Source organism: Branchiostoma floridae, chromosome 2, assembly GCF_000003815.2.
Source record: "Branchiostoma floridae strain S238N-H82 chromosome 2, Bfl_VNyyK, whole genome shotgun sequence".
NCBI classification, from domain to species: Eukaryota; Metazoa; Chordata; class Leptocardii; order Amphioxiformes; family Branchiostomatidae; genus Branchiostoma; species Branchiostoma floridae.
In genome coordinates, this window is record NC_049980.1 from 24,377,314 (window position 1) to 24,400,432 (window position 23,119).

The 23,119-nt window shown below is 42.5% G+C and overlaps 1 protein-coding gene across 4 annotated transcripts in view; it reads left to right on the plus strand.

Moving 5' to 3' along the window:
• The window catches only part of LOC118409787 (glutamate receptor 4-like), an 80,916-nt gene that overhangs the window by 36,575 nt on the left and 21,222 nt on the right, over nucleotides 1–23,119 (plus strand). The window contains exon 1 of one of the 4 annotated variants that reach the window (XM_035811096.1): nucleotides 10,341–10,768. The exons of the other annotated variants lie outside the window; for them this stretch is intronic. Within the exon in view, the coding sequence (XP_035666989.1) occupies nucleotides 10,669–10,768 (100 nt within the window). The 5' untranslated portion in view covers nucleotides 10,341–10,668. Of the gene's footprint in view, nucleotides 1–10,340; nucleotides 10,769–23,119 lie in introns of those variants that run through there. 4 annotated transcript variants of the gene reach the window in all.

The following is a 23,119-nucleotide window of genomic DNA, read 5'->3' on the forward strand; positions in this document are numbered from 1 at the left end:
TCCTACTACATCCCTGATACCCGGTCGGCAGGCTTCATCACGCAGGGATTAACTCGGCAATTTGCAGATTTGCCACCGTCCCATCGACCCGTGCGGGGATCCCGCGGATAAGCCGGGCGTTGATGATGCGAGGTCAACCTATTTAAAGATAATCAGTCGTCTTCACGGCTGGCCTACTTAAGTAACCTTCAAACACACTTCTGGGCCCACAAAGTTGGCAGGCGGCTGTGGAATGAAAAAAAAACAACAATGGTGATACGATGGGGATATCAGAAGATCACATGTATTCTCCATGACAGAAGGCAATGCGTTTTCAATGGTGCCAACATAAATCATTAGAAGTATCTCAGATTTTTTTATTATTCTCTGATGGATCAGATCATGATTTGTTCTTTTTCTCTTTACGTATTTCCTGCCTTTGTGGGCAAATTTTCAATACTTGGTGTGCTGTTTCGATGCACTTCCACAACGATGTGCTAGGATGCGCATTTAGAACACTGGCATCCTTGGGATATAGCCACATCCCGGTGACGCTTGATAGTTTACACACCGTTAACATAAGACTGAGAAGGTCAACCAATGTAGGGGAGATTTATTTGCTTGAAACAAGTCTACTCTGTACACTGTACACTGTACACTGTACACTGTACACTGTACACTGTACACTGCACATTGCATCGCATTGCAATCTACACTGCACTTCACCACAGTACACCACACTACTAAATAGCACCACGTGTACACTACACTATGCCACACTACACCACACTAAACCAAACTGCAAAAACCTTATGACCTGATTAGATATTGTACGATGTACTAAATCATTACTAGTATCTGATGACACTGACGGAACTGATCGCAAGACTCCTTCAATTCTGGACTGAAAAAGGTATATTTGTCGTCGGTAGTTGACTAATGTTAGGCCAATGTTAGAATGACTTTTCCTTTATGTATTTACAAGTCGATCAAGTCGGCAGGCTCGTGGCAATTGCAGTTTTATTACACCAATTTTATTGAATTAAAAAATAGGTTTGTTCTAAGTAAAGCTATTTGATCACTTCTTGGCAGTTAACTAAATAGGATGAATGGCAGAAAAAAGTGTTGAGATAGGAGATAGCGCTGAACATTGGCTTTGAAGGCTTAAAGATTGTATACGGGTTGGAAGCAGTTGTCATTGAGGGGGTTCCAGTTTGACAGTCCAAGGGAAGAAATGGTTGCTACAGAAGGACTTTGAAACTAGTACATGTAATTGAACAGTGTGACGATGCGAACTGGGGGAGAGCCTGATATTACACTGAAAGGGTCTCTGAGCTGTCTGAAGTTGTTCACCTTCACCTTGCTAGAGCAGAAGTTGAAAATGTACCTTTGCTGTTGAGATGTCAGAAGATCCATGGAAGAGGCACCAAACGTCCATCAACTGCTCGCTGAGGTATTGAGCTTTGCTACCTTTCAGAACGCACACTTACTGTCACTGTGCGCCTTTCGAATGACCGCTGTACATTACGCCACTCTTTATTCCTATAGATGCGGGGAGGCCTTTATCAGCTACTAGCCTACTACCATGAACACGGGCAGGGGAAGAATCTCACAGTAAGATTTATTTACAGTGTAGAAACCGCGTCGACTTTTATGTTCTCTATCTGCACGGGAAATCGCCAGGGAGACGCCAGAGGCGGTATTATATCTTTGTATTGATGCCCACGCCAACCGAGAGATAAATTCAGGCTTTTCATAAAATCCAAGACATGCCTTCTAGGGTAGAAGCATTTATTAACTACCGGTAGAGTAGTTACTCCATCGGTTCACCACCTAGGGCTATTCAACCCGGATTTTAGGATCGCCATGTCCAAGTTTGTACAGCACATTATATCTCTGGCACCTTATCTATACTGCCATGAATAAACACTCTTCAAATAGCCCGGTCATTATGCACGTGATTAATGTGTTGACCTCAACATCATGGAGGTTAGGAAGGACGGCCCCGGGTGGAGGGTCTGTACAATTCGGTACGGAAGACATGTCGTGATATTTGCCGAGGTGGTTCCTAACTAAACAACCAGAAAACAGGAAACAAAACAATCAACCCAAAGGACAGGCGATGCTGCTAGGAAACCACCACTTAAGTTCATCCAAGCTCATATTCAGCTGGCGAATTTTGCCGTTTGAAAGGTTACTGAAGTGGGAAACAAATCAGCATAAATCTATAATTACAAACAATGAAATGTTCCAAGATTGGCTCGAATTCGAATCAGTCGACTTGTAGAGGCAGGTTTTGTAGCGTAAGTTGCAGTTTGTTGGATTAACATGGCAACGTATCTTGATTTACTTGAGTGATAGTTTCTATGTCCTATTCAAAAGCTATAAATTGCCGAGCTTAAACATCATCGTCATTGAATAAAACTGAAGAGGTCACGCATCACAGTGGTATTTCATCAGCACAACCCGATATAAGCCGATTATATCAAACATCAATTAAAAGCAGGCCAAGAGCAGGCAAGATATTTTCAGATATACCGACATAAGTGAATGACAATGTTCCTTGTTGGAAGACCCTATCATGGTTATCACACGAATGCCCCAAATCAACAGTTCTGTATCTTACACAGACCCAATCCAGATTGAACCCCATGCTAAAGCTTTAGAGTGTCTTGTCCTGTCTAATTCAAATTGATGACTCACTCTGAAGCATATGAACCATCAAATCATATCAAATAGACACACTCAATTGTTTCGTGTCAAGATATAAAGGTCACATCCCGGCGTTGAGCAGAATGTATCGTTACAGCAGGAACAGTTTACCACATCTCTGAAGCAGCCAGAACTGAACAAATGCATGTCATAACCTTCTCCCATAATATTCCAACAGTTGCCTAATTGTACGACTCTGAGGCCTACCATGGGTTGTTCATTAATCTCATCTGCCTAGCCTCTTGATTGATTGTTTATTTGTTTATTTATTTAGGTAAATCCTGATCACAATATAGGAATACATAGATTCAGGGGAAAACATAATGATAAGAGTGTACTGTTGGAATAGTCGGAATTTTCATCAATATGAAATAAACAGTTTTACTGAAAGAACGCATAACAAACAAACACCAATATTGCGCAAACAACATAATTCCTCAGATTATGTATACGTCATACGCATTCCCATGTTTCCATTAATGTTTGAAGAAATGTGGATTACCCTGTTTGACGACTGAGGTGGAATTACCAATCATGGCTTCTGTGGATAGAAATAAATCCTCGACATGCGAGGAGGATGAGAGGGTAATGAACATTTGAACGATCAGAAACTTTTAATGGCCCTTTATTACTGATCTGAATCTTCGTCTAATAAAAGTAACAGCCGTATTGGATTACAGTTGGGTCTCTCATGGCTTGTTCTACAGTTGCTGGTTCTCTGTTGTCAATCATTGTTTATTACATATCCCAGCAGGTGTACGGTTTAAGGAAGTAATGCCGCAGCACAAAACTCCCGGAGCGATAACAACTGCTGTGAGTTGCATCGAAATTATGTAACTCCATTTGACTCCAATGTGCAATTTGAAATATAATTAAGATTTGATAGAGAACTGCTCGGATAGCTGCTCCCTTGGCCCGCCTGTCAACATATGGAGAGCCATTTGATTTACCCAGCTCAAATAGTTGACAATTGAGCTCCTAGAGACCTCAAATCTACTCACTTCTTCTTGAGAAGATCTTTTCGTGACCATAAAACTGTGCCGAGTTATGCCGTCGTTATTTGTTACTTTTGATGTTATTCAACATGGTACAGGGTTTCATGAGCCTTAAGTTTATTTCTGTTTTCTGTGCAATGGTATTTAGAAAAGAGCAGCCGTTAGCGAAAATGTCATTCCGGGACGCTGAACTGAAGAAGTAGTGAAGCATTGCAAATCAACCAACAATCAGCAACGACAAGCCTGCGGGCAAGAAGCCGCGTGACATTCACTCTTCGCTACCTTAATCCGTCACAGGAACAAGAAACGGCATATTCAAGTATAGATATTCTTTCTCCATGTACATTATGAGAAATCTTTGATCCTCGCAGCAGTGTCTCTTTGTTAGAGACCAGCTTCATTGAATTGGGATTTTTCGGAAACAAACTGCAGAACCGCACGACAGCGGTGTGGTATCAGTTCCGACCTTATCTCTTGGATCCAGGCAATCGTGCGGGCTGCACAGATAGGTACTCACCACGGCGCACGGTGGGACTTAGCTCAATGAAACAGGATGCTTTACAGGATGTTAATCATGTTCAAAGTGTAAGTCAGCTTTATGTACTATCTTATGTTCATCTATTGGGAGAGATAAAGGGGTTAATTGGCCAACTGTTGCAGTCTGCAAAAAGTGAGCGCTTTGTTGGCGGTCCCGCAGCATATAATAGGACTTTCAGGAGTTTTGCCTTGCAGCCTTTCTAATCTGACGTAGGCGTAGAAGATGTAGATACCGGACAGACAAGTGCCATGTCGCTGTTGTTTCCAATTTGATTATTTGATACAGCTTTGGCGAAAATTTGAATGATTGGCATGGAAGAGAAATATCGAGTTGTTAGAGAGGACCGCTGTGAAAGTTTTGAAGGGAACAGCTGTTTCTGATAATCAGGGCTTATTGTTCCGTCTCCCTGCTGTCTGATGGAAATCCAGTACTTTGATGGAGTATGACAGAGTTGAAAAGTCTCGATATTCGACACGATTTATGGCAGATAGGGTAATTGCGGTTCACCGCATCCAAGAATAATGTCACCATGCGCAACTTTGCAGTGTTACTGTCCTGTACACCAAATCCCAAAGGAGTACCACCTGTTCTGTGGCAGATGCCTCACCCTGGAATGGTTATCTACGTATCATCTAGTACAACCCTCCGTATACCTGTAACTCCCACTCCTGAATATTCTATCACATGCTGAGTATACGCCGTGTATATGTAAGGCTGAACGAACCGAACAACCAACCTATGAAGTTATATACGAAATAAGTACAGTACATTACGACGATGCAGACGTTGGAAGGACATACAGACTCGATAGCTATTCATAAATACAGGAAGTTTCTAAACTTCCTTTTCTTGTCGGAGTTCCTTGGAATTCCTTACCGCCAACCTTATGTTTTAAGTAGACGAAGACATAGTAATGCATTTCAGTAACGCCGAGCTGATCTGTCTTATTGTACAGTTCTACATCCTCCTCTATCATACTTCGCTTTGCGTGTAGCCAAACTTCACTGTATCTTTCCTTGCAATTAGTCGGTAGTCTAAAACAAACTAAATACAGGCTGATAAGATGTGAAGGGCTCCCAATGGTCTTATGTAACGTAAAGGAAGTTTAGAGAACTTGGCAGCCAGACTGAGAATTGAGCATCACTTTCTTCCCATGCAGGGAGGTGTTTGCAGTTTGCAGGTAGTTTCTTTAAATCTCTCCGACAGGCTTCGCGGTCCTAATGCTGATATATAGGGCTTGAGGACTGTAGGCTTACTTCGACTAAGAAGTACCCTCACGTCTTTGCGACCGTTGTAGCGTAAGTGAATTCAAACTGTGGCTGCCCTTGGGCAACCTGAATCGGTCAATGGACTTTTAGTAACGTGCCTTCTTGCAAAGGTTCCAATTTTAACGGTACCGCCCCAGGCCCTTAGCTGACTGAAAATTGGTAAGCTGTAAGTAGCACGCTCCGTGATCACAGTCGGCGTGTCGGAGCTGCAGGGGAGAAGGGTTCTTCGTTAGTACGGCCGTTCCGCCGGATGGCGTGGCACGATAACTACACTGTCATTGTACCTGTGGTTACGCCAATCATCCGTATCAAGGAGAGCGTGGACACAGGGCAGGGAGCACGGAAATTGCGACGCCAATTTAGAGACACCGCTTTTACACACAGATAAGGGCCCGGGGAAAGTACTGTACTTTTACCTGGAGAAAATCAGGGCCTTGCCGCTTTCAAAATGCTGCGCTTATTTCAAAGATGATAGACATTTGGTCAAAGTAGATGGAATGGTTCTATGAATTGAAGAGGAATTCATAAATTTCGCCATTCTTCAAACGACCAGGACGGTATAAGAATTCTTGGCGACTCTCCACGGACACCATTTATTTAAAGGACAACTAGTGGGTATTGGATGGTTGTAGCGGATTACATCTGTAGAGTCAGCTTTAATGTCGAGGAGTTAATAGAAAAGTGCATAAATGCTTCACATCAATCTAACTTTTAACTTTCCTTGTCCGGCGCTGTGCCATGATTACAGGAAAGTTTATTTATCCTACTCTCTGTGCCTCATCATACTTTTACACACACCGTCTTATAACCAGTTTCTGAAAATCAATATTTGTCATCAGAAAAGTGTTAGTGCATTTCTAAAGCTTTGACATTCAAGTGTACCACCAATCAACGTTTTTTGCAGAACGTCGTAATTGCCAATTCTGTACCCATTCGTGTTGTTTGATTCGTCTCTGACTTAAGTCAAAACTTAATTCTCTGTCTTCCAACTGTGGAAACTAAGTTGTGCTGTGACAGTAGTTGGTCTGGAAAGGCAGGCCCACCAGTTCCCTCTGTGATACATATTCACGCAGGGACCTGAAATGTTAGCGTTCTGAATAATGTGTAGTTAGACACAATGTCATTAGGAAACATCAGCCTGTCACGTGCAATCATCATTTTACGTCCCTCGAAAGAACCCTTAGTGGAAATTGAGTTTGTGCACCCTTCCACAACTTTCCCTTGCCAATATCTCAATAGTCTTCCTATGATTGTAAGATGATTTTACTATGTTTAAGGATAATGGCATAATGATTGGATCCGTAACTTGGTTTCAGCCTTGGTTCCAGGGGTACAAGTGGATTTTGAGGTAAGTAGCGTTCATGGGCTATCGACCGACACCCATGCAATGTTCCCAAGGTATGGTATTCACCACTGAGATCAATGTACGCAAAGGTCGATGGTGAGGAACACTGGAAATTCAGATTTTACTCGAGTGTCAGGAGAGCAATATTTTGTGGAAAAAAAGCCGGCCACAGGATCGTCTTTATAAAACGTTTATGGTGAAATCAGTTTGAACATTTATTCTTCTTTGTTGATACCAAATTTTCGATAACTAGTGTGTATCAAATCCAGAACGACTTGTCCACTTTGTATGTCACTTTGACTAGTGCGTGCTTTTGGGGGTGGCAGCCTTTGTAAAATGATGTTAACCTTGACAACTGGCGTTTCTGTAGTATAGGTTTCTAAGTTATGATGGAAATGAGGTCCTCATTCGCCAACACAAGGTGTCCAAAATATGAAAGTCCTATCTAAGCAAAGACGTCTATTGTAGTCTGTTTCATAAATTATGCAAGGAAGCCCTAATTTGCAACGATTTATGTCTATGACGTCCACCTTTTGTAGACCTCCAAACGCCGTAAGTATGAGATTCCTTGCATTGACGTCCATTTATTTCTCATTCAAAAAATGTTAGATTAGAATGTCATTTGCATAATTTACATTTTTATATGCATTGATGATCTTTTCAGTGACATATGTCACATGATGATGTTACATATTTGAAAGTCCTATCATGGAGCACAGCGGACCTATGAAGTTTCGTCATCGGTTATGCAAATTAGCTAAGGAGTGCTGTTGTAGCCATCTTCCTTATTACATTCACACACACACACACACACACACACATTTTTATCATTCATAAATATAAGCGATGATATAGCTATCTGGTAGACCTGAAGACTTACAAGTCTGTCACCATCATCGACCTTTCCCCGCCCGGCTGGCGCCCGGCACCACGGAACCTCGGCCTCAGGCAGGCTCCGATGGTGAAGCATAGCCTTGCACCCAATCGGAAGTAACGAATACATTCTTGATAAGGAACCCACTTTGTTGGCCGCGAACAAAATTAGATTGCAAGAGGGTAGGTCCAGATATTGCATTATGCTGCAACCTTGATATCTCATACATGTACACACATGAACGGAACAGTTTATGGTGCCTTTCCAAAGTTACCTTCAGAAGTGACAAAAGGATTATGATGTAGCTTTCGTAGACATAGAGCAGTCCAGGAGAACAACAGCTCATTCACACCGGGGTGATTTTTTTGTGTAAAGTATTTCACATAGATTTTTACATAGATTTTCCATGCCGTTTGCGCTGCTTTACGTCTCGGTAGGACATAAATTACACACAATGGATACCAACTAACAATGATATATCGGTTCGACGTTCTTACAAGTCCACTCCTACTCAAAAGCAAAGTTTTAACAACTTTGTTCAACAGTTTTAGTAACTTTGCGGCATCCCCAAAACATGTTGTACCTAATCAACCAATGATGACCTCGGGGTATGTTGAATCGATTTGTCGGATCATACAGCGGATTTTTCTGTCAGTTCAACAGGGATCTTCATCTGGCCATATCTAGTCTCTTTGAGCTGATTTAGACCCGCTAGGCCACACTGGGTCGCCATATCTCATACAAACAGCTGGTTCCTGGACAATAGTACGTATGGAAGATTAAGGGATTTCCTGGCTTAGAAATATCAACTCACAAAACATATCGAAATATCGGACCAGAGTTTAAGTATACCCAATCCGACTACGTCCAGGGCCTGTGTATGGCCAGGTATGATTAGGGAAGGAATTTGTAAGGGCTCACCCTTGTAAGAACCATCATGGGTCTCTACACATCGATCTATTCCTGTACCTATCATATCGAGCTTTAGACGAATGAATAAGTGGTCTACGTCGATGAAGGTTAGTGGTCTAATTTTGAGCTCACCGGTACTAAATTAATTGAGACTCTTGAAGAAAACACACGTATAATTCTCCGTTACACAAGTAATGTTGATCATAGCGGAGCTTTTACATTTTGATTAAAAAACATTCCGGTGATACTAAATGGCGTCTTTTGCTATCATTATAGAGGAATCTTGTTCAAAATCTCATGCGGCTAATTCTCAGACGGGCTGGGAAAACGTAAGGCGCCCGTCTCGTTATCTTTAATCATAAGTTGAACGACGCCGTCTGAAGATTTCGACTTTTACCTGCCTGCTGTATTCAGCAGCAGACTCGATCAGGAAATCGATCAAAACTTAATCAGAGATCCGCACAAAAATCTTCACCTTATGTTACGTATGGCGCATTGAACCCTATCAGTCATTAATCATCTTGAACGCTTTCTCGCAGTATTTAATCCGTGGCAACCAATTGTGGTTATGTGGTGTCATTTCTTACACTTCTTGTAGACAATGAGACGTCAAGACCAACTAGGGTCAAGAAACTGAAAGTGTAAGGAGAATCCAAAACTTCTCCATCAGAACCATCAGCAACGAACAAATCTATCTCCGATCTGCTACCGCCACAACCAACCAACCCATTCAGTGGATGCAGTTCTAAATATCTTTTAATGAAATCAAGTGAGGTGGTAAGTTACTCCACTTGCAGCTGGCAGAATGAAGAATTTCCCTTTCTGCGCAGCCGAAAGAACTTGACTTTTGTTGTGTCAGTGCGGCGACAGAGACGGTAATTGGTAGATCCTGGGAATTAGGCCTTATCTAAGAGCCGAGTAGAAAAGACTTAAACAGCCTGTTCTCATCTACCTTCAAGGCATGCCTGAGGCCTAACAATCACAGGGAGACAAGCTTTACATAAGGATTAAACAAAATCCGGTCGTGCCCAATTGATCCCGTAAGTTCAGAATTACAGTGATGACGGTGGGACCACACGAAGAGCAGAATCCAGTCATAAGACCTAGAAATTAGCGAGATGCACAGACTTGAAGAGAGCGATAGGACGTGTCATTATCTCTTATAGTGTAGTTATTTCTAACCATGCTTTGATTTATTTCTTGTTAGTTCCAGATTGCCAAACTCCTGACTGCTGCTTCAAAGCTTTCAAGGTTTGAACAAGGTGCAGCGAACAGATGTCATTATAGGGACCTCCACTCTAGTTGATAGGCAATCCACACACGATAGCCTAAAGAAATCAAGAATCTTAACAACCCTAAGTTTCTGGACCTATGTTAAGCCAAGTGTTCTGTGTATCACACTTTTGTTGTTAAAGGTCTTGACCACGTTCCGTTCTGTGCGTTATCTCCCCACCGGACCATAATCCCGACGCCTCGGGACAGAATGGTCCTGGTCTAATTGATAGTTACCCGTAACCCCGCTTGGCCCTAATCAGAGTCCGGCTGAATATTTCATCGTTGCGGCGTATTAGTCGTGTGCAATTGGACAGACTCGGGGGGTTTGGCTGGGGACGCGGTGTGGGCAGGTTTTAAATGTGGTGTGCTGCAGTTTTGTGCAGGTGCATGTATTGGACAACAGACTATGTCTTATTGGGATTACTGGTATTACATATGGTTATCTTTCGACCTATTTCTTTGCAAAAACGAAGTGCTATCAGGAATGCGGATATCCTGCGGAAATGCGTCCCGATATTGTGTATATGTAGCAGTAATATTTTCCATTAAGTGACACTGACGTCCCCCTCTCCGCATCCCAATGTGGACGGGTCCAAATTAAGGTTGGCTTTACCCGTGCCCCCTTGCGCCCAGCAATCTCAGACAGCTGACTTGCTCCGCTGATTCGCCTCCAACGTCCCGCCTCGTGGCCCGAGATTCGCAACGGCTTGCCTTTCCGCATTTTCCATGGACCTCTGACTGGGGCTGGCGGCGCCGTAAACCACCGGGAGATGTTGTCGGACGTCCTAGCGTGGGCCACCGCCATGCTACTCATGATCACTCCGACAATCTCTATATGGAAACCCAGGACCGATGTACCCCCGCACGAAGGTTAGGGCTGTTTAATCAGTATTAGAACTAGGATTCCAGAAGCACGCAGCGAAAGGCGTCAGTCTTACCCTGATGATATGTTTTTGACCTATAGGTGAGAGGGAGGTGGGACGTGCCTCATTGGTCTGCATTATTCATCTAAGCTTCTAGTCCGGTGTCAAATCCATTGCTCAACTCGAAGCTGTAATAAGCAGTAGAGAGGACCCTTCTGAACCATATCTCGACCCGCTGCCCTGTTATATCGTCCCCATACCGATATGTGCGGCATATTGCCTGACCGGAAAGAGCTGCCAGGAAATGTCTAGATCAACGTCTACTTGTACTTTGTTCCTTCAACAGTAGTTATCGTGCGTACGTAAATACATAAAACGCTTCGTTAAACGCTTCCCATGACTAATATTGGATACTGCGGAATCCTTAAGAGTCGGAGACCTTAGCTGCATGCGCAAGTACCTGTGCTACTCATGCATTAAGTAGGAGATAAAAGAAAGCTGTAGTAAACCATTTAGGACGACAATGTAGCGTCACACGTATTAATTGCATTACAAAACATAGCATCTCTCGCTTGCACCATTAATAGCTTATCTTGTTTCTGCAGGCGTAAATATTACTACACAAACTATGCTTTGCTAATCAATCAATAGTTAGCTGGTCAATTGATTCCTGTATGGTGATTTTTTCTGCATTGTCCCCAAAGTAATTATTAGAGTTGATATGTCGTCTTCAAATGCTATGTTCTATCCAGGAAATATGTAGTTTCGCGTAATTGACATCATTAGTCACATAACTTGACAAGAGTAGGTGAATGGACAGTTTATTGACAACGATGTTTTTCCCATGCAAGTTCCAGTTGGAATGTAAACACGAATGTAGCATGCACGCAACTGCGAGAAGTGCTCTGGATACATGTAGAGCCTATAGCTATGGACGCACTTATTGTGCTGTATAGACTAGATACCTCATCATTTTCTTGGGTGGCCTGGTGCCAATACATCTGCTATAGGAAATCTTTATGAGCAGATATTGCTGACTTTCATACGAAACAGCTGGCAGTTGAACTTGGAAGGTAAATGCCAAACTCATTTGCCTCCAAGGTTACATATTTTACAATAATCTTTGGGTATTCCAAGAAAAAAAAATTACTTGCATGTGAACGTTTTTGACACGAACTTTGACATATGTTCTAAGTTATATGAGCGAAGTTCCCCCCCACTGTCCGATAATGATTGAAATTCTACCTTCCCTGAGCCCCAACGTAAAATGTACAGTGATAGCCAAAGAAACCCCCTTTCCCCTAATACGACTTTTTTAACGTCCGCATGAAATCATGAGACAAGTGGACCCCTGTCGTCCCCTGCCCAAGGTTTACACACGACGTGATGTGCTAGACGCGACTTAATGCCTCAAATTGACGAGGACTTCCTCATAAACCCAGCAGATTGTTAGGGCGTTATATCAGTGGAGACGGCAGTACGGGGACCAGGGCCCTACAGTTCCTACTCGTCTGCTTTATGGTCTCCCCAAGGCCGTTAAGATGGGGGGGATGGTGGGGTATATAGCCAGGGAATTTATGCACAATACTCGAAGTAGTGTAGGCTGATGTCTATGTTTGGTCGAGCCCCCATCCAATTTGAATAGTGATGACTGATTCTAATTTGCAAGCATGAAAGGACTAATAGGACTTAATTTCGGATTTTCAACGCCCACCTCCTTACCAAACACCGGATGCTCCATGCAAACACATCGCATTAAAGAGAAATTAATATGCCCCAGCTAATGTGCAATAGGCACTCTCGTGTTGAATCTCAAAACCGCAACACATTTTACCTCGTCGTAAGCACTATATGAGACCCGTTATTTTCCGATTTACGGCAGATATCAGGAGGGATATGATGTCTTCACGTGCCAATCGTATGGCAATACCATTATGGAGGAACAGACAGCTTTAAAACAATGAAACTGAATAGATGTAGCAATTAACAGGGTCCCAAATACATGTTTATTACGTTATCATATGTTGGCTAAAATTTGGTTTCTCATAAATTATTTGTCTAGAATTTATTTGATAAGAGATAGTCATGGCGTGTTTGTTGATACTCCTGTCTTTATTGAGTAAACATACATGTGTGATAAGAAACCTTCATGTGCAGAAGTGAACATGAACAATGTTAGGTTGTATGAGACCAGTGTGTCACCGAACAAAACATCTTGTACCACGGTCATAAATGGCCTGTTGTTGTTTCCACACAAATGACCAGTAAATTACAGGGTGATAAAGGCTGTAGCTTCGACTTGTTAATTATTTTGAGACAGTAGTGAGGACGGCTTGATGCAGAAAGGAGACCTCTGCAGACATCGCTCATGAGCGTAAACAACGTGAAGTTAAGCTTGTCATACATCCTGTAGGCAAGCAGAGGACGCAGTGTAGGAGCAGTGCAATTAAAGGGATCAGCACTAAACCATTCTTATGTCCTGCCCAGTAGGTGCTAGACTGCAGAGTGTTTGAGAAGATATGTAGATCTCATATGTAGATGTTTACCAATCTGCAGTGACTTGCATCACATGTTCAACTATAACTATTACACCTGTAATGATGTACGTCGAGTCGGTTAATGTACCGACAAAGAGCGGGGGATGCCACAGGAGATTTGTAAAAACACATTAGGTTTGGCCCAATTCGCTAAGGCTACAGCAAGTAAATTTTATGGATGACATCATCGATCAGCGCGCTCATTACTTTTCACCTGATTTCAGGAAAAAAAAACAGGAATTTTTTTCTCTTCGGGGATGATCAGGTAGACCAAAATAGGTAAACATGTTGTGTTGTAGCCTGATAATCATACTTGTAGAAGTGACACTAGGAGATAGCCATGACTATAGTTGCAGAACTGAAACTTGTTGGATATTAGAAGTTGTAAAAGTGCCACCAATATCGAAGCCATGACTGGCAAGTGATACCAGTATACCGCACTAGTATCACTTTTACTACACTAGTTCACTTCTTTAGGTTTGATACAGGAATGAATACCTTGTTAGTTGTGATGCCACGTTTTGTCTTCAAATCTTGTTACGGCGTTTATGGTGTTTATTTTGAAAATTTAGCCATCTTGTTTTTTTTACCCATCTTGTTTTTTTTCGCCCTATCTCATTATTTTCGCACTCTGCATAAAGGATGCCATCCATAAAATTTACTTGCTGTGGCCTAAGGTGGATATACCCAAACAACTGTTGCTCCAACTCAAGCCTTGAATGATGGACGACCGTTCCCGTAATTGTGGTAGGGCCTGCCTTGAGCGATTTGAGTGTGGAAGCTGAAAGTTCTTTCCACAGTATTGATTTATGTAAATGTGACCATGTAAGGAATAGTGTATCCTTTTGTCATATAAAGGCCTGAACCGTCGCCCGTGCTGCGGAAACCATTAAAAGTTTACAGCGAGGGAAGTGCGAAACCCATAAACGTATCAGTTAGCAATATTCCAGAGACGGCGCTGTCAGGGATATTTCTCATGTTCCACACGATTTCAGATTACATATAACGGTAGTCATTTTCACTGAGACCTTTCGACGTATTTTCTCTTGAGTTTCAACGTCGCTGTTGTGTGATACCCCTCACAAATCAGTTCCACGTGGACCTCCGGCCATCGCAGAGCCTGCGGCGTCACTAGACAGGATTATGTAGATGCCATTACGTTGCTTACTCATGTGGAAGTGGCGGAGCCTTGTAAACACGAGTTGGCGATCGGGGAGTCCTCAAATCTGGCGTGATATGGCCATCCTGGCGGGGGCAGTGGGCCAGGCGCATATTGGCCAGGCAGGCATTAAAACGGAAGCGCTCTCTATTCCCCCGGGTGTAGTGGTAAATGACAAATGGGGAAAGAAAACGGCCTCAGATGGATCGATTGTGAATTTTCTATCCGCATTCTCTATTCTAGTACACTGAAATTGTTGTTTACTATTGCATCAAAAAAGTTGCCCCCCAAAAAGTTGGCAAAACACGCTGATTCAGATGACTGCATATGTTAGCAGAAACAGTCCGATGTTCTGTAATTTCTAGAGGCTGAATTTCTTCACCTTGATTTATTTCTGTACGAGTAAGGTCAAGCCTCCAGTGTCTTCTATCGGACTGTACGGTCCGAAAATGGCCGCCGGTTAGAGACGATCTTTGACCTTTACGTGACGGACCGACTCATATTGTACCTGCCAGAGTTGTGCAAGCAGGGTGCTATCTGCCTCGGCCTTGCAGCCAACCTGACCCGGGCTCGCCTCCGGTAATGGGGTCCATTAAACTTGCCTTGCTCGGACGTCAGGGAGATGCAGTCTAAACGAGTGGCATCGCAAGCTTTTCCAGGACATTGACAACACAATAAAACAAAGGCGTGGAAACTTGTTCTTGTGTGTGCTATGCGAATGTCCTAAACAGCTTAATACATCAAACCGCTGCAACAGTAATCTTCTTGGTCCCCCCAGCCCCACCCCCTTAGATACGACAGAAGGGAGGCACGGCCAGGCAAAGCCGGGATTTACAAGCCCATGTTTATCAATGTTCTTTGTAATCCATCGAAACGATACAAATGTGGCGTCGCGGCGGTGGTTACTGTTTGGTGCACTCTGCTGGAGAGCTCGGCCTGGGAACTGTACCTTCCTCATCAATCTTAACGGTCCTCACGGAGGCTGCAAAATGTCCATGATGGATGTATCTGACGACATGTTGTACGTCTTCAGACTTACCTTAGACAAAACAAATATCGTCTCGGAGATTTCGTGTGACTTCGAATTCTTGATAAGAGATCATGGGGACTCGGGTGTGGGGACGAGGTCCATATATAGAAATGCCCAGCGTATATGTTGCTAGCATGCCGTTAAGGTTGGGCAAGATACTTCATCACGGAAACCGTTCACAAAGTCATGGTTAATGTTTTTTAGTGTGGTCACATTGGCCACGAAACTACTAGCATTCTTTTACCAGCAGAATGATATAATACATAACAGCGTCGGAGGTAGTCGAGATTTTTGGATCGGAATAGGGGATTTTGAAAAACTAATGAAAATTGTATTTTCTCCATGGAAAAAGTCGTTGCAGGCACTTTGTCATTTTGTAAAGAGTAATTGTGTTGCGTATTGGAAAGAGGAATAGTTGGAGTTTAGGCGGGTCGGCCCCATGGATGTCGCAAGCAATGATTGAGGCTGCTGATTCCCTCAGATGACGTAGTAAATGGCTGCCGCAACTGCCGGTCGTGCAATTTTCGCTCCATCAACCAAGCTTGTAATCGTTATGGGCATTCAGGACTGGTGGCATATGTTACTTCATTTGCAGGCAATTTAGCTGCCCCTGTGGTTATGCAACTCTTTTTCTGCCGGATTGATAAACGTCCTCTGATATTGACGCAATATTCACCCAGCAAAATCGTCACTTCAAAACACCGTCAGTATCACTTTGGCGGCAGTTGGCATCCTCTATGACTGATTGAAATTACTTCATTCCCAAAGCACCCATCAACACGTCCGATTCTACCTGTATTATGTATAGCGAATCCCTCTGAACGGCAGCTTCTGAGATTTCACCGACGTTAAGTTAACGGAAAACCATCAAACACATGACAAAGCCTTTACCTCCCACTATTGGCAAAACCTATATTTATCGGGTTATAGTTGTGAGACAGACATTAACCCTACAGCAGACTGCCAGGAACCATGTCAGCCACTCTTAAACAGAAGAAAGACGAAGGTTGAACCCTAGCAAGACGTTCTATCCTTTTGAGCATATTTCATCAAGTAACTCTTTAACCTGTTACATCTGGTTGCATTTATGGCATCAACGAACTAAACACCTTTTTCATTTACATTCATGAGCTGGTAGCGGAAGATAAAGCGCGCCTGGGGGAGTTGAGCTGGGGCATCTATTACAGTTTAATGTGACGGTAATGTAGTCTACAGTTCAACAAAACGGTATTTCCACCTGGTGAGTTTGGAACAAAACTTAGTTCTTAAACTGTTGAAGATTGACGAATAATGTGTAGTGTTTTCTTGGGTTGATTCCAGTGATGATCATGTTGCCTAATAACTGCAAATACATTTCGTATTATATGCAACGGGAAGCAGGTCTGACAATAGTATGTTTAGTCATGTATCAGGAGTTATGTTTGTGTCTGCACCGGACAGGAGTCAGACATGGACTGTTCAGAGCCATACCCATATCATTGTAATACTATGATTATTACTCTTTCTTGTACGTGTATAAAAGGCTCATTTCATATTCATTCAAATGTTATATATTTGGAAACTCTCGGACAGCCCTATTTGCATACACTGTGGAATTGAGCAAGAAGATACACTGCATTTATTTTGGGAATGTCCAAGAGTTTCCCAATTTTGGAGGGATGTTAAGAAATGGCACGAACGAGTATCGTGTGAACCATTACACATAGATTTAGCAAGTGTAATTTTGGGTGATCTAACAGTAAATTCCCCTAGGCTGAACAATACACTAATATTAATGGCAAAATTTTTTATCTACAAACAGCAAGAAAAACACCTATCATTAAACCATTTTATCTCATATATTAAGACTTCTTACAAATTGGAATTTATAATAGCTTCCAGAAAGAACAAATTGGCAGTTCACTACAGTAAATGGGGAGAAATACTTCACATCATTTCTTAAACCCCTCTATTTTCTTTTTGTCTTTTGTTACTCTTGTGGTTTTGCATTATTCGATTATTTTCACTAATATTTAAAGCGAAGTGTTGTATTGATGGTTTCTTATGTGTCTGTACTTTATTTGAGATTATTCTTGTATACAAATTTACCATTAATTTACACTGATGTTACTTTTCTTATGTAAACGATACTACCTTATACTGCTGTATTAGTTTATTTGGTTGGTATTATTTTCTTCCCGCTGTAGTATTGTTATCTATTTTTGGATCCGTGGTTTATGTTTATGTTTTGTCTCAGTTATTGTCTCCATCTCTATTGTCATTATGTATTCTTCTGTTATTTCTGTTTGTTTAAAATACAATAAATATTTTTAAAAAAGGCTAATTTCATCCTTTCTGCGGGTTTTGTCTACCTTTGACAAATAACTCCACGCTTTGCCTATAGGCCATCCATCAAAATGCAAAATACTACCTTCACATCCTCTCTTCTCTATCTCTATCTTCATTATCATCATCATTTTTCATCCGTTTCCGGTGAAGTAGAGATAAAGGTCTCCCAGTACGTTTTGTCCTTCACAGTGTTCCTCAGAGAGGTCCCGGCGAGACCATATCAGAATAAGTGCACGTGAGGTCGGCTGAGGTCGAAACTAAAGAAATGCTGAACTTGACGTGTCTTCAATCAATAGACTCCTCATAAATGTGATTATACTGATGCAGGCACTGGAAAATTCATGCCCATATCACCAATAAATAGATTTCTATCCCTGAATCAAATGTGCTTCACTCTAATGGGCACTCTGTTGAGCTCACTAACGGTAGTAATATCGTGGTCGTTTTTCTGCTTAAGATTAAATGCCATAGGTAAATGTTCCCCCCTCTCCCTTGCCATCACACCAGAATATGGTATGGTGAGAAAGTCCACCTACCTACTGCACACCTTACGTAGCCTCTGCGGACCGTCGGTTCTTGATAAATCTCCGGTAGGTGGCACGGTAGAAGGGCTTCAAATGGACTAATTTACTGCCATCATGTCGTAGTGGGGTCACGTAGCCATGTCATTGTCCACAATAATTAACCAGGCAGCTAACAAAAAGAAGATGTCACCCCTATTTAAATTGGTTGGTTAGTTGTGCAACAGATCATGGCCACTAGCGTTGTGAAGAAGATACAGTATCAGAGAAGCCGATCCACCCGTTATAAAGGTAAATACAGCAGAGAAGCGACCTGCATCATCTTCTGTATGTAGATATATGCTTTTTCATATCTGATTTTATGATACAATCTAAATCTATTTCTTTTTGTAGCTATCATTCACACTTTGTCTTTAAAGGATTTTAATTAATTGTAAAAACTCCAGTTAAAATCCGTCCCCAGACTTTGAACCCGGTCATGACCAAGATTTTCAGTCTTTCGAATCTGGATTTACCCAGGCAAGGGATTGATCCATATTTAATCCGGATCCGGGCTGACCCACTTCTGAGCCGGATTCGGACCATGCATACCTGTTTCCCCAACCTGGTATCAAGGCCATGTCCAGGTGAACCAAGATTCATGAAGCCTGGTATTAAATAAATCCACAGATCTGTTTACATGTTCTCGTATCAGATGTCTGCTTTTAGTGTCATCCATCCGATCCGCCCGTTGACTATCATTATAGAATGATACATGATGAATATACATGTAATGTACAATAGATAGATAGATATCAGTTTCTTCACCTGGAGATTGAACTCTCCTTGCCTTGACATTTGGAACGTTTGGTGATGTACGGACGGGCTGTTTGCACGGTTTGGACGCATCACTCAGGTCCTCTATCACGTCCGATCTCGTAGGACAGTCGGAAACTTTCCAAAGTCGTACGTTATGTTGTAGTTAGCTGTATAGAGTAATGGATAGCTCTACACTCCGGATACGGTATATATGTGCGATAAAATCTAACGCATAATGCTTAGCGTACATTATGCTTTGTACGAATACGGCCAGCTTTTCTAAATATGGAGCAGTCTTCAACAGCACCTTGTCGCGGCCAGTACTCGCAGAACTTTGTATATAACTAGTGGTCCCATATCAGTGTAACATTAATCCCTGTCTCCCGCTATTCACAGCCAGCAATAGGACATTGTGGTGAATTGAGATGCACAGCAAGTTAGTAACGCTAGTAGCCTTTGGTTGTAAATTAAAGGGAAAGTTTTCACAGGAAAAATTCTGTGACTTGCACTGAAAGCCCTGGTGACAGCTATCAAGCACTAGTTCCAGCAGTGCACTGAGAGACGACAGGTGTTATGTTGGTTACAAACACTGACGGAAGAGGGATTTGCAAGTTTTCATTAGCCTCAACAATTTATCAAAACACAATCAAAATGTTGCCAGGGAAATGACGAGAAAAGAATAATTGGACTGTCCAGACAAGAACAATGGCGCTCGCCGCTTTGGCACGTGTTCAATATCCACATGATTCTCTATCAAATGTTCTAGAGTTGAAATAGTGACCGACGTTAATTGGAGATTTCCTCTCCTTTTCTAAAACTGCACAGTTACACCCAATAAACGTCTAGTTCTGGTGACTGACGGACCCATCTAGTAGAGATAGAGTTGCACGTTATTGCCACAGTAAGTGTTATTGCCACAGGAAGATCACGCTGCAATCAGGGGCAGTGCAGACAGCTTTGGCGCAGCCAAGTGTGAAAGGAGAAGCTTGTTGCCAGTAATGAATATTTCAGGTTGGGTAGGCGGGAACAGCTCAGTTAGCTGGAAATATTGGGTGACAAGTCGTGATCAGAATTGTGCTGGCGTAGAGTTCGACTCCGTGGATCGGGTGAGGCAGATATATATTGTTGCTACACCTATATATTGTAATCTATAACTGCTCATGGTGTTGTCATGGTGCACGTTTATGTTTCCCAAGGAGCACAGAGCACAACACGACCACACACACACACACACACACACACACACACACACACACACACACACACACACACACACACACACACACACACTCACCACACACACACACACACACTACACACACACACACACACACACACACACACACACACACACACACAGCCAGCCAGCCAGCCAGAGAGAAAACCAAAGGGATGCTACGATCACCAGTTACTATTAAACTTAGTTATAACAAAATCTGGCCTATCAGTCTTGTTCCAAATCTGGCTCGTTTTTATATTTCATAATCTAAAATTATCACATACTTTGAATGAGCCATATTGCAGTCTGTACATTTTCCAATCGATGTAATTTACCGGATTACTAAAGCCAATACATATGCGGTCCAGCAGCCAGCAAATTTCGCCTTGCAATATTGCGGAGTTCACGGTGTAGCTATATTTTATTCAACACCTTCGTAATGTGTGGTGGCACCGTGCATAAAGATGGGAATTATAAGTAGTAAATCCAATTTGATGGTGTCTGTGCCGGCACAGAGCCGAGTTTGCAATCACATTACGGCGCTGGGTGCGGATGTGAACGGTGAGGGGACACCAACGCTGTTGACCGTAGAGTGGATTAATTAGGGGTTACCCAAACAGCCCGTGGCCGCTGTGCCAGTCAGACTTACTCGTGGTATAATTCACATTCTAGTTTGATAGCCATTCTGTGGTGCAGGCTTTGTGGCTGTTAATGGGATCACCTCCGGGTGAAGCTCACATCATCGCTCATAACAATGTTCGTCATTCGCAAGTTGCCTTAACCACTGAAAGTCAATACATTGGTGACTTTCAAAACGTAGAATGTAAAGCAAATTAACTTTTACTGTCAAAATTTAGTACCAGTGGCACCAACTCAGTTGAAATCATCGCAATGACTTAAGATATTCATACTAACTATGATAGCTGTAATGTGAAGCATGACGTCAGGAAAGTAATATGTCCTCACATGAAGAAATATGCAACGGAGCGATACTATAAGTCCTTCGTAGTCAGGAAATGAAGTACAGCTTTAATCTTTCGTCATATACGGCAATTTCCGCATCGGCAAGTCCCGTCTTTTATCTTACTTAGTCAATTTGATCGCGCTGAATTATTCAAAGCTCTTTTCAATAGACAACTTTGCTGATTTTTTTTGACAGCATGCGTTTTCAAAACGATATCTGCGGTGGTAAATCTGTGGCATCTGCAGACATGATTAAGTTGACGTCTGAGTAGATGTTGTTTGTATATTTTATTGCAATGTGAATCTGCGGTGCTATGGGCGTGGAGGCAAATTGGGGGAAGTAATTCCTCTAATGAGGCTAATTGTTTAACAACAGCTGCATGTTCAGTACCATGGAAATGCACCATGTCGCATTAAAGTGTCACATTAGGAAACCATTAGGGCTTTGCGACTTAAAGCTGCGGCAAATTGATGTCACTGTTTGACGCAAAAGGATTCAAAGTGTTGGAATTACACTTTTAGGTAAAATGGAAGAGGCGTTGTGAAGACAAAGTTGTACAGAACGAAATCCGTGCAGCAGTGATTTGACAGACTACGTGATATAGCGGTGTTGTTAATCCTAAGGAGGCTCATAATTTCCCGTGTTGACATTTTTGTAGGGAAATCGATTTCCGTTGCCACTAATTTTAGTCATCAATTTGAAGCTGCACTCTCACTTTATCATACGGAGTGGGAATAAGATTGTCTAACGACCTTTTAGATCAGGAACGATGTAGGACTGGGGAGTGAACTTGATGTTACACGGGAATGTGCCTTGATCTGAAATGCTCTCACTGCTTATCTGGTGTATAAGACTTAACAGCGACATGGGAAGTATATTCTGATGAATAGGTTTAAGTGTAGAATACCTGTGCAGCACAAATCACCCTGCATTATCACCATTGCGGAGAGACTACGCCATGTGGGGTCCCACCTCAGCGCGCCTTTCGTGCTTACCGGCGTGACTTGAACCGTAAGCAATCAATTACTGCTTCTTCAGTGGAAACAAAACACCGAGGATTATGTTCCATGGAAGTCTCAAGACGAAGGTAATCACGTCTTGTCGTGTGGTCGATCGCAATCATCTAATTAGCGGCCTTGATGCACGCCTTGAGGTATCATGAGCACGCTTCCAACCATTTCTGAAAAACTGTACAGGCGACGCACGTGGCAAAGGTCAGTAGAGTAAGGCACACAACAAATCCATCAGGAAAGATCTGGAGAGGGTTGACGTCATCGCGTCACGCAAGTACTCTGCTGAATGGGATAGAAGTAAGCTTTTCTGGGTTGGCTTATTATTCTTATACACTGCTTCAATGATTTTGGCAAAGCCAGCCACATGATGACGACCTTCAGTTTTCTAGTTCAGTCCATCTTCTTTTGTGTAGTGACTCCAGTTATTGCTCAGGTCCCTATCGGGCATGACATAGCGAAATTTTATCAAGTCTAAAGTCCTCCTCGATTACCTTCTTGAGTGTCGGTGAAGGACGACCTCGGTTACGACTCTCATCCGGTTTCAAAAAAACCCCCATGCCATCCATTTCCATTGGGCGCATAACATCACCTGCTAGTGACATCAGGTTATGTTATGAACTTATGTGCCACAATGACGACATGATGTTGAAAACAAACAAACAATTGACCTCTCTCATATACATATAAAGTTATTCCTGCGGACTTACAATTACAACAGGAACAACTTGTTAAAGAATGGAAAGGTGGAAAAGAAGGAACGTTAGTGTGTCAGCCGGTGTAGTCCCTTTC